This window comes from Poecile atricapillus, chromosome Z (genome assembly GCF_030490865.1).
Source record: "Poecile atricapillus isolate bPoeAtr1 chromosome Z, bPoeAtr1.hap1, whole genome shotgun sequence".
Classification (NCBI taxonomy): Eukaryota; Metazoa; Chordata; class Aves; order Passeriformes; family Paridae; genus Poecile; species Poecile atricapillus.
Window position 1 is genome coordinate 27,268,121 of NC_081289.1, and position 12,149 is coordinate 27,280,269.

The window sequence follows — 12,149 nt, forward strand, 5'->3', positions numbered from 1 at the left end:
GATTTTGCAAGCTGGGAAAGTGCTCTCAAAAACAAAACCAACCTTGTGGATATCAGCTTTTCCATAAGGCTGGAAGAAGCCTTGGAAAGAAGCAGCAAGTATTTGGCTTCATTGTTTGCATCACCAAAGTATGCTGCAGACTCTATGGAATGTGCCTCTGTGTCCTACAAAACCAAACCCTGCATCTTTGGCAAATCAGCATTGTTTTGGTTGGCACAGGCTCTCCTTTGCACCTTGGGCTATACTCATGTCCCCAGGGTGGGGACAAGTCTAGAAAAACTGCTCTAGCCAGACTGTAGATATGGCCCAGCACATGTCCTACACACCTTAAGAAACCCTATGCTCTGCTCTTACTGAAGCCTCTGGCTGGAGGTTTTCCCGACCTCTTTTTCTTGCTGGGCTTGCTTGCAGCCTTAGTCTTGTTAGGATTGTTTTCCCCAGCCTCGCCGTGTCCCCAGCCAGGACAAGTTTGGAAAGTGGTGGAAAGCTTCACCTTCAGTCCCTGGGCTTCTGCAGGGGACCCACAGGTGGCCCCTATGCGAAGGTTGAGTTTGTTGATCCACCTAGAAATGTGGCAGAAGATCAGGGAAAAGAATGAGGCAGGGCAAAAGGAAGGACAAAAGTCTATGCCTGTAAGTGGATAATCACTTCTAAGTAAGGCCAGGTCACCTGGGTGACCTCTGAATATCTGAAAATTTGCCCACCCCAGCTTTTGGCTGCTTTCCCTACAGCCAGAAAGCCCAGGCAACTTCCATCCTTGCACATAGATGTGTGCTACATCTCACCACCACGGGAAAAGACCAAAAACAACCAGTGTGCTGTGAGCTTGTGCCTTCAGCATGGGAGGTCCAGCCGTCCCCCAGGCAGATCCCTGGGGCTGTTCCCAGCTCGCAACACTCACCTATGCAGAGGAAGGAGCTGGCAGTCACAGTGGAAAGGCACATCCTGCAGGTTGAGGATCTCCAGCCCCGTGAAGTTGCTCATGTCGGGTATGTTACTCATTTTATTGCTCTCCAGGTAGAGGCTTCTGATCTTGGGACCAAGACCAGTGAAGGCATGGGGGGAAATCTGCAATGGAAGAAGGGAAAGTCAGGGACATGCTGATCAAGGCAGGGGAGCAGATCTCTGCCCCTGCACTTCTGATCAACTTGGGGGACCTGACAACTTGTCCTGAATCTGGCAACCCCATGAAAGAGCTGCTTTAAAGAAGGGAAACTGTTAATTAATTCAAGCAGTTTCAATCATGTTTTGGAACTCATTAGACCCCTGTTCAGTCTTCTTAGAAAGAAGTTCATATGCAGGAGGTCTCAGAGTGATACCTGGGTGCTGTTAAGATACACACAATTTTTATGAGGGTGCTGCTAACACCACTTCCTTGAGAGGATGGAAATACTTGGGTTAATAGCAGTGAAGAGTCCTGCAGGACAGCCTGTAATAAGAGAAAGAGAAATCTGGCCAGAGCTGGGGTAAGGAGGTGATTTAGGGAATGGTCTGGACCCCAGTGAAATTGGGTGTTTAAGGACTGGAGGGAGTAAGCTTCTTCCAGGGGAGCCAGGACCAAGGTTGAAGCAAGGCAATGCTATAGCTGAGCCTGAAGAGATCTGGCTTCCCAGCCAGAACATCTCCTGAAGGCTTGGGAATTCAGGGATGTCTGTTTCAATTCCCCTATAGGAATCTGTAATATGCCCTGTGATGCCACTTCCCCTTGGGAGCCCCATAGTGCACTCACCCACTCCAGGCCCATGTTGTCCAGGTAGAGGTGCTGCAGGCTGGAGGCCACCGGCAGGAAAACACCATCCCCCATGTGCTTGATGGGGTTTCGGGACAGCTTCAACTCACTCAGGGCAGGCAGGCCCTGCAGGGCTGCTGTGGGCACCTCTGACAGGTGGTTTCCCTCCAGCTCCAGCTTTTCCAGCATCTTGGTGGGAGCCAAGGCAGCAGGGGCAATGTGCCTGATGGCATTCCCAGCTAGGTAGAGCCAGCGGAGCCCCCTGGCTCCAGCCAGGTCGCCCTCTGCCAGTTCCCCGATGGCGTTGTGCTGCAGATGGAGGGAGATGAGGTTGGGCAGGAGCCGGAAGGTGCCTGCAGGCACATGGGTGAAGGCATTATGGTCCAGGTCGAGGTAGGCCAGCTGCGGGGCCCCCTCAAAGGCAGCAGCTGCCAGGGTGGAGAGGTGGTTGTTGGTGAGGTACAGGTAGACCAGGCTCTCCAGCCCGCGGAGTGCCCCGGGGTGCAATGCCCTGATGCTGCACCTCTGCAGGTGGAGTGACACCAGCTCCTTCAGGCCGAGGAAGGCATCTGGTGGCACTGTCCTGAAGTGGTTTCGGCGCAGGTCGAGAAGGCGGGTGTCCTCAGGGAAGTCCCGAGGAATCTCCCGCAGGTCCCTGTTCTCACAGGACCCATGATGGAAGTCGGGAGAGCAGACACACCCCCGGGGGCACTGCCTGCTGCTGCCTGCCCTTGGCTGTTCTGGCGGTGCAGCGGGGCTAGGGGGTGGCCGGAGGCGACTGCATCTCATCTCAGGGGACTTCAGGGAGTTGAGGGACCGGCCACGGAGGGCAGGGGGTGCAGCACAAGCACCCTCGGCCTGCACCCGTGCCCTTGCCAGCCACCTGTGGAAGGGGCGCAGGAGGCAGGAGCAGAGCAGAGGGTTCCCATCCAGGCTGACCCTTACCAGCCCCCCCGCCCCAGCCAGGGGTGGCATCCCCTGCAGCTGGTTTTCCCGGAGGTCCAGCATACGGAGCTGGGGACTGCGGGCAAAAGCATCCTGTGCCACATCCTGGAGGGAGGCATGATCCAGGAAGAGGTGCCTCAGGGAGGCCATGGCCAGGGCTTCTTCGGCCACATAGGTGATGGGGTTGTGGCCCAGGTCTAGCCAGGTAGCCCCATCCAGCCTGGCCAGAGCCTCGCCAGGCAGTGTCTGCAGCTCATTGTGGTCCAGGCTCAGCCTGCGCAGGGCAGGCAGAGCAGCAAAGGCCTCATTGCCCAGCACATGGAGGGCATTGTGCGACAGCCGGAGCCATCTAAGAACCTGTAGACCCTGGAAGACCATGTCTGGGAGGTAGACCAAAGCATTTGCCCTCAGGTCGAGGACAGTGAGGGATCCCAGATGGCCAAAAGCACCAGGCTGTATCTCTTCAATGCGATTCCCCTCCAGAATGAGCTGCTGGAGGGAGAAGAGCCCATCCAGGGACTCCTGGTAGAGGAGGGCTATGCCATTGGAGGCCAGGTTGAGGTAGACAAGCCTCCCCAGACCCCGGAAAGCCCCTTCTTCCAGCCTCTCCACCTTACAATGCTGGAGGTCTAAGTGTGTCAGGTAGGGGGTGGCAAGGAAGGCTCTCGCTGGGATGACAGTGAAACTGTTGCCACGAAGATCTAGTTTTTTTGTGAGCTGTCAGTCACACAAATAAAACACGGAGTTACCCCAGGGCTCCCATACCTATCTTCTCTCCCCATCCCTCGACCTTTATTCCCCTTGCTCACCTCTGGGATGGTGTCAGGGATGGCCGTCAGGCTCCCATTGACACACAGGACGTGGGCACGGAGGTTGTCGCAGACACAGGGTGTAGGGCAGCGGGCAGCAGCTGTTGTCCCCAGGGCTGCTGCGAGCAGGAGGAGCCCCCAGCATGGCCCCATGTTGGAGGGCTCCTGTGGCTGGGGAGAGACAATTTTTTTTGTAAGGCAAGCAGGTGTAGCCATCCAGGGAATGTGATCACACAGGCTTCTGAGTTGCTTCCCTTCTTTAAATGGCAAAGGTCGCATGTCTCCACCATCCTGGTCATCTGCCTTCCAACTCTATACCCTGCAAGCTCCCTGCTTCTCCCCTAAGCTATTCATAGCAGTGTTTGGAATAGAACTCCACTGTTTAGTTGCAGGAAGGACAGGTTGGTTTTGGCTGGGCAGGAGTGAGCCCCTGGGGCGAAGGTACCAGAGAGAGGCCAAGGCTGGGGCAAACACAGGGGAGGCAGCAGGCTGCAGATATGACCAATACATCCTGCTAAGCTCCGAGACAGCACCAGTGGGGTGTGCAAGGCTCAAATTTGTAGAACCGCTGTAGTGCACAGCCCCATGCCCAATGTAGCTCATCATCCCGTGTGGTCCCATGCCCCAGCACTGCCCTCCTGCTGTTGCCCCATCTAGTCCTGCTGCAGGCTCCCCACACACACTGGGGCAGCCCTCTCCTGCACACCCACTGCCCAGTGACACCAATGTAATGTCCCTAAACTCAGTCCCCATGCTGTGTCTGGAGCACTGCCACGTGCCAGACATCATGCCATCACTCCGTCCCTCACACCTGGAGGGTTCACACACCCGAGATTTGGAGTACCTGCACTTCAAGATGTGTCGAAGAGAGGAAAGCGTCCCCTGCCCTGTCTAGCAGCTGCTGAGCTCCTGTGCCGGTGTTTGCTCTCCTTGCAGAAGTGAGAAATGAATGGGCCCCGTTGTGTTGCTTTCCCAGCAGCTCTCACCGGGCAGAGCCAGAGACGGGGGAGGAGGAAAAGGACGGGGGGAGGAAGGGTAAGCCACCCCTGGAGAGAGGGCAGCAACCCAGACATTGCCTCCCGCTCAATGCACCGGGGCTGGGAGCACCAGCCCAACAAAGCCCATGTGGGGCTTGCATTCACCGTTTCCAGGGCTCTGCCTTCCCTTTCCAGGCTGTGTTAGTCACAGGAGCTACAGAGGTGCAGGGTAGAAAGGTGACATCCGGACAGAATTGCAATGGCAGTGGTAAGCTTGATCAAAAAGGAGAGGTAGCTGACCAGATGTGCCATGTTTACAGCCCTCCACTCTCTTCATTTTGCTTTTTTGCTTCTTTAGTAGAGGCTGGGGTGGCAGTGCCTGCATGACACGTCATTAGCTTACAGAAGGACATTGAGGCATTCATTTTCCTCCCAGACTGTTGTTTTATTCTCACAGGGAACAGGAAGAGATCCAGAGCCTGGCAAAAATCTTGGAAGATTTGATGCTAGTATCTTGTTCCCCTTCAAGCCCTTCCCCAATTCAGCAGCCTCAGTAGAAGCTGAAGCTGGGGAGATCATTGCTGGGTAAATGAGCAAAATAAAACCATGGGGTGAGGCTGGGGAAGGGCCAGATGTGGCATTCAGTGCCTGGTACCACACCTTACCCTCCCCGTGGTTCTCCAGCAGAGCCGAGGCCACCACCAGGGAGGTTTTGCTGTACAGGCTGTAGACAAGCCAGAGGAGGGGGCTCCCAGCCAGGGGAAATGATGGAAGGGCCAGGCAGAGGGGAGCAGGGTGGGCTGGACAGTGGCCAGAATGGAAGTTTGGTATGCTACCTTCATGTCCCGTGCCCTATCAGGGAGAGAAAAGAATGGCTGCCTCCCTACAGCAAGCTCAGATGCCAGAACCAGTATGTCCCAGTACAGACACTGGCTTCTTCCCAGACCTGCCAGCCATTCCTGCTGCGCTTACCTTGCCCTTCCGCTCAAGCTTGAAGCCGCTGCTGCTCGTGCTTGCATACCTCATCATCCCATGGCTTCTGCAATGAACAACGACACAATCAGGCCTGAGAAGCTCCAGCTCCTGAAAGGAACCACGACCCAACAGCCCCACAGTGAGATCCTCAAGCCAGCACCCACAGACCCCCTGCCCCCAACTGCCCAAAAGCCTCCAACTTCAGCTTGACTCACCACTGCAATGTCCAGAGCAGTCCCACATGGTGCTGGGAGCCAGGCAAATGAAGCTGGGTATGCCAAGCAGTGGGCAAGGGGCTGCCCCCCTGCTCACAAGGGGCTGCCCCCCTGCTCACAAGGGGCTCAAGCTGCTGCCCGGACTGCAGAGCACTGGCCCTGACTTACAGGGCAGCCCTGGTCCCCAAGGCCTATGGAGGTTCCTTCTCTCCAATTCTGGGGTGCTCCCCATTAACGGGGCGGGTGCCCCATGCAAGCTGCCAGCTGAGGGAGCACAAAGGCTCCCAGACCCACAGCCTGCTTACAGGCTGGTGACACCCAGGGAGCCACAGAGCTCGGCCTTTCCCTGTGGCAACAGGAACGAGACTCTGCAGTCAGGCAGTCGAGCTTATGGCCTAAAGCTGAGGGGCCTGAGGGGCCAGGAGCCCAGCCCCGAGGACAGGGAGGGCACATGCCTGGCTCCACGACTCCTGACCCCATGCCTCTGAAAGGCCAGGGCCAGGGAAAGCCACCTGATTACAGGGGGTCTCTCCGACAACCTGCCAAGGCCAGGGGACACACACAACCCCACTTACGGAGCCGCCCCCCACAGCCCAGCACCCCAACAAGCACCACGGAGCACAGGCTGCTGCCTGCACCCTGCTTGCCAGAGCCCAGCCATGGCACAGCACAGCAACACAGCCATCTGCAGGAGCCCCGGGAGCCTCCTCAACAAGGCCAGCAGGGAGGTGGCATCAGCCCAAAGCAGTGCCAAAGGCGGGACCGCAACCTGCAGCACAGCACTTCATCCTGCACCCTGGCAAGGGCCTGGGAGTGCTCGTTCCTGTCACCTGGCTAAAGCAGCCTCCCCAGCCCTGCTGTGACCTGGGGCTTGCTCCTGGGGACAAAGGACACCATAGGGTCCTGACATGTGCCCTGAGTACAGGGCTGGCATGCCCTACTGCTGAGCGACTTTCGACAGAAAGCAGGGACAAGGCCAGACACTTTCTCCATCTGTGCATTTTGAGTTCCTGCCTGTGGCTGCACAGAGCTCCTCTTCCCCTCCTGGGAAGTCTCAGCTACACTGCTCTATTTCTAAAGGGGGGGTAAAGCACAAATGCACTTGCTCACTCACACCAACTAAGGGGGAGACATGGGAGGAGAAGACGGTCCCAGAAGAGGGAGCAAATTCTGTGCAGGCAACCCACTCTGGGGAGCCATTCCTGCCACTGAGTGGGAGAGGAAAGCATCAGACCTGCCGCTGCACTGCACTGCAGGGAGGGAACAGGGGCCTCGACGTGCTGAAGCGCTTCAGGGCTGGCGCAGGGACAAAGACTGTGATGTGCCCCAAGTACAGGGGGTCACGCTGGCCAGGGACCAGCAGCAGGCAGAAAGTTGCTGGGGCTGGGGAAGAGCCCTGCCCTGCTTACAGTGTGGCTGGGCTGCGGGCCAGGGGAGCGCCGTTTCCTCCCTCAGCTGTGGAGACAGGGGCTCTCACCCTCCTTACAGGATTGCCCCTCTCTCCATGCAGCCAAAGGAGCACAATGGCAAAAGGCCAACCACAGCAAAGACCCAGCCCTGTACACAAGGAGGTTGCTCAGTGCAAAGCCAGCCATGGCACCCTGAAAGGTGCCCTGGCCATGCCAGGAAGGCCCTTTGCCCAGAGGGCCTCTCATGCATCCTCTTCAGCTCCAAGCTTGCTCTTGCCTCACCATTCCACTCTTGAGCTTGAAGCTGCCTTGTTGTCCCATGGCTTCTGTCAGTGGACGATGACACACTCAGGCCTGAGAAGCTCCAGCTTCTGTGCCTGAAAGGAACTGACACCCAATAGTCCCACAGGCTGAGCCTCGAGCCACCCAATCCCAAATATTAACAACAGCAGGTCTTGCAACATACTCCTTCTTGGAATGCTATGTGTAACAATCCCTCCCTGATTGTTGACACCTCTCAGTTCCCTCTCAAAGATAAGCAAAAGAGATATGCCTCCCTTTTTGGCATGGCTGTGTTACACTGACTTTCACTGAATAGATTTTTTTGCTAGTTTTAATATAATCACTGTTGGTTGAAAACAGTGTGTCATACTACACTGGTTTTTATAGTGCCTATACTGTGTAGTAAATAATAAGATATTTTTGTGTAGTTATCATAATAAATCATGTAAGTTTATATGAATGTATGTGGTTTTCAATCTTTTATCCTGAGAGAGAAAATTGTTGAAAGTTTCAGTTACATCTGTAAAATCTTTTAGGTATAAACCATTGCCATTAGGACGTGGGGGCAGACCCAGTTTCCATTGCTGGGGTGACGGGGGGATCGCAGCAATTGACTCTGTTAGAAGCTGAGGTGAGCCTGACTGGGAAGGAGTGGCAGAAACATCCCATTGTGACCAGCCCCAAGGCCCCGTGTATTCTGGGCATAGACTTCCTTCGGAATGGCTATTACAAAGACCCAAAGGGACTCAGGTGGGCTTTTGGAATATCTGCTGTGGAGGCAGAGGACATTAAGCAATTGAACACCTTGCCTGGACTATTAGAGAACCCATCTACAGCAGGACTCCTGAAAGTAGAAAAACAGTGAGTACCAATCGCCACTTTAACAGTGCACCACAGGCAGCACAGAACCACTCGAGATGCTGTTATCCACAAGATGATCCATGAGCTGGAGAGCCAAGGGGTGGAAACACAGCCCCACCATCTGCCATGGACTGATCCAGGCTGCACTGAAAAGGGTGAGGCTCCAGAACATCTGCAGTACATCAGTGGCATCATTGTGCGGGGGAACATGGCAGTGGAAGTATTTGAGAAAGGAGAAAAGATCATCCAGATTCTGCTGGAAGCCGGCTTTGCCATCAAAAAGAACAAAGTCAAAGGACCTGCTTGAGACATCCAGTTCCTGGAGGTAAAGTGGCAAGATGGATGGCATTAGATTCCCACTGAGGTCATCAATAAGATCACTGCAATGTCTCCACCCACCAGCAAGAAGGAAATGCAAGCTTTCCTAGGTGCCATAGGTTTTTGGAGGATGCACATTCCTGAGTACAGCCAGATCGTGAGCCCTCTCTACCTGTTTACCGGAAAAAAGAATGATTTCCTCTGGGGCCCTGAACAGCAACAAGCCTTTGCTCAGATCAAACAGGAGATCGCTCATGCAGTAGCCCTTGGCCCAGTCAGGACAGGACCAGACGTGAAGAACGTGCTCTACTCTGCAGCCAGGAACAATGGCTTGTCCTGGAGCCTTTGGCAGAAAGTGCCTGGGGACACTCGAGGCCGACCACTGGGATTCTGGAGCCGAAGCTACAGAGGGTCCGAAGCCAACTACACCCCCACAGAGAAGGAAATCTTAGCTGCCTATGAAGGAGTTCAAGCTGCCTCAGAAGTGATTGGCACAGAAGCACAACTCCCCCTGGCACCCCGACTGCCAGTGCTGGGGTGGATGTTTAAAAGAAAGGTTCCTGCTACCCACCACGCCACCAACACTACATGGAGCAAGTGGATTGCCCTCATCATGCAGCACACCTGCATTGGAAACCCAAATCGCCCTGGGATTTTGGAGATAATTACAAACTGGCCGGAAGGTGAAAACTTTGGTCTCACTGATGAAGAGGAGCAGGAACAAGTGACACGGGCTGAAGAAGCTCCACTGTACAACCAACTGCCAGCAGAAGAAACCTGCTATGCTCTGATGGTTCCTGTCGCATCGTAGGGATGAACCAGAAGTGGAAAGCAGCTGTATGAAGCCCCACACAACTCTGAAGGAGAAGGTGGATCGAGCCAATTTGCTGAACTTAAAACCATTCAGCTGGCCCTGGACATTGCTGAAAGAGAGAAGTGGCCAAAGCTATACTTTTATACTGGTCCATAAATGGTGGCCAGTGCCCTGTGGGGATGGCTGGACAGGTGGAAAACGGCCAATTGGCAGTGTAGGGGAAAACCAATCTGGGCTGCTGATGAGTGGAAAGACATTGCCGCTCAGGTAGAGAAGCTACCTGTGAAAGTCCGTCATGTAGATGCCCATGTCCCCAAGATCAGAGTAATGAGGAACACCAAAATAACGAGCAGGTAGATCAGACTGTGAAAACAGGGGTGACACAGATAGATTTAGACTGGCAACATAAGAGCAAGTTGTTCCTAGCTCAACAGGCCCATGAAGTCTCAGGCCATCAGGGTAGAGATGCCACCTATAAGTGGGCATGAGACTGAAGGGTGGATCTAACCATGGACAGTATTTCTCAGGTTATCCATGTCTGCGAGACGTGTGCAACGATCAAGCAGGCCAAGCGGTTAAAGCCCCTCTGGTACGGTGGGCGGTGGTCCAGATACAAGTATGGGGAAGCCTGGCAGATTGACTACATCACACTGCCCCAAACCCGCCAAAACAAGCGCTATGTGCTCACGATGGTAGAAGCCACCACTGGATGGTTGGAAACCTACCCTGTGCCTCATGCTACTGCCCATAACACCATCCTGGGACTTGAAAAGCAGGTCCTTTGGAGGCATGGCACCCCTGAGAGGATTGAATCAGACAATGGGACTCATTTCAAGAACAGCCTTATAAACAGCTGAGCTAGGGAACATGGCATTGAGTGGGTGTACCATATCCCCTACCATGCACCTGCTGCTGGAAAAGTTGAACGGTGCAATGGCCTGCTTCAAACCAGCTTGAAGGCACTGGGTGGGAGGACTTTCAAGAACTGAGAGATTAACTTAGCAAAGACCACATTGTTAGTGAACACCCGAGGTTCCACTAACCGAGCAGGCCCTGCCCAATCTGAGCCCTTGGAAATAACAGATAAGGTTCTTGGAAATAACAGAGAAGCATGCTGGAAAAAAACTTTTTGGGTTAATACTTCCTCCAGCAAAGACAATCCCATCCGTGGGGTTGTCTTCGCTCAGGGACCAGGTTGCACCTGGTGGGTGATGCAAAAGGATGGAGAGAGCTGATGCATATCTCCAGGGGACCTTGCTTTAGGGTGAACTATCCATGACACTGTGCTTGTATCTGTATCTGCATGTACATTTGCATTTAATTAAGGTAGTGCATGTATGTATATAATTTAAAGGTTTAAATTTGATGCAACATGTTGATATGGGAAAAATTCGGGGTGGATAATGTTGGGGGTTAAGTTTCATTCCTTTTGTTCCTTTTTACTTACAGAATTTCTTTTCCATTAGTTGCTAGGACACTCTAAGGACAGGGTACTTAAGAAAAACTAAAGAAGTGGCCAAACTCAGGGGAGAGGGGCAGGGATACCTCGAGAATTGGGCAGGCAAAAGATGGGCTGGAGAGCTGCCAGCTCTCTCGCTCTCGGCGTCGGAAGAGGACAGGCAAGCTGTTGCTTACTGCGGGGAGAATTCCCCGTCACCGCCGGAGCCCAGCCCTGTATTGCCTTGTCCTTTCTGTGGGTGAACCTTTGCTCGTAAGAGCAGCCTTTGGACCGGAACCTTATTAACATCTACCTCACTAAACGAGGGACTTATCCCCGTCTGCTCGGGTGCCCGGGATCTTGGGCTCGCCCCTCTCTGCCCTGCTGGGATCCTGGTGCTGCTGTCCCGCCCCCTCTGCTTTCCGGCTCTGCCCCGGCTTTCGCTGCGCTGCAGCCCCGGCACCTCCTGCCTGCCGAGACATCCTGCGGCTCCAGCCACAGCTCCGGAGCTTCTCATACATCTCGTCTACCACCCCAGGATTTTTGCTCATTCTTGCCGGCCCAGCTTGCTGTTTCCGTAAGTCCTGCTGGGGCACTGGGATCGACTGCCCCAGGGGTTTTGTGAAGCAAAGCCTCTCTTCCATCCTTTCCCATCTCGGCTGAGAAGGCTGTCACTGGGTTCCCTGGTTCTTTTCGTTGTTAATGCCGTAGCTGCTGTTGTTTGTTTGCTTTATTATACCTACTAGTAAAGAACTGTTGTTCCTATCCTCATATCTTTGCCTGAGAGCCCCTTAATTTCAAATTTATAATAATTCGGAGGAAGGAGGTTTACATTTTTCATTCCAAGGGAAGGTCCTGCCTTCCTTAGCAGACTCCTGTCTTTCAAACGAAGAACCCAAACAAAGTTTGGGACTACAATTGGATTATGGTACACCCAGCTTCCTCTCTGAGCAGTTTAGAAAGCAAAGGGGTCGGTTTTGCACCTCATGACTGACTCATCAGGAGTGCTTTCCTAACAGATTTTGTCTGCAACTCTCTGCCCACCACACTACCCTTCTAAAGGGTAGTTCTAAAGGTTCTAAACCTATCCCAGGTTTTCAGCTAAAAATGTCACCTCTTTCCCTTCTAAGTTATCCCAGATTTTCTGTCAAAGATGCTCTCTCTGACTGCTGTGTTACAACAGATTCTCCCTCAAATGTGCTCACTTTTCCTCTCTAAATTACCCCAAATTCACCCTCCAAAAAGGCTCTAATTTGTTTCTTGTAAGTGACCTCAGGTTTTCTAACAGTGACTTCAGACCCCACAAAAGACTGCCTCTGATTTTCCCTCCAAAATGTCCCCTGTGTCCTATACATGATGTAAGATTTTATCCCAATA

General features: G+C 53.7%; 1 protein-coding gene across 1 annotated transcript; it reads right to left on the bottom strand.

The window, feature by feature from the left end:
* Positions 1-218: 218 nt before the first annotated feature.
* Positions 219-11,293, bottom strand: LOC131572558 (chondroadherin-like protein). Its single transcript, XM_058825807.1, has 8 exons — positions 11,091-11,293; positions 9,372-9,443; positions 5,433-5,499; positions 5,121-5,312; positions 3,484-3,654; positions 1,730-3,391; positions 902-1,068; positions 219-563 (listed from the first exon to the last, which is right to left on the bottom strand). Exons 1-8 carry the CDS (start codon positions 11,291-11,293, stop codon positions 338-340), a joined length of 2,760 nt encoding a protein of 919 aa, XP_058681790.1. The 3' UTR covers positions 219-337.
* Between the last annotated feature and the right edge of the window lie 856 nt (positions 11,294-12,149).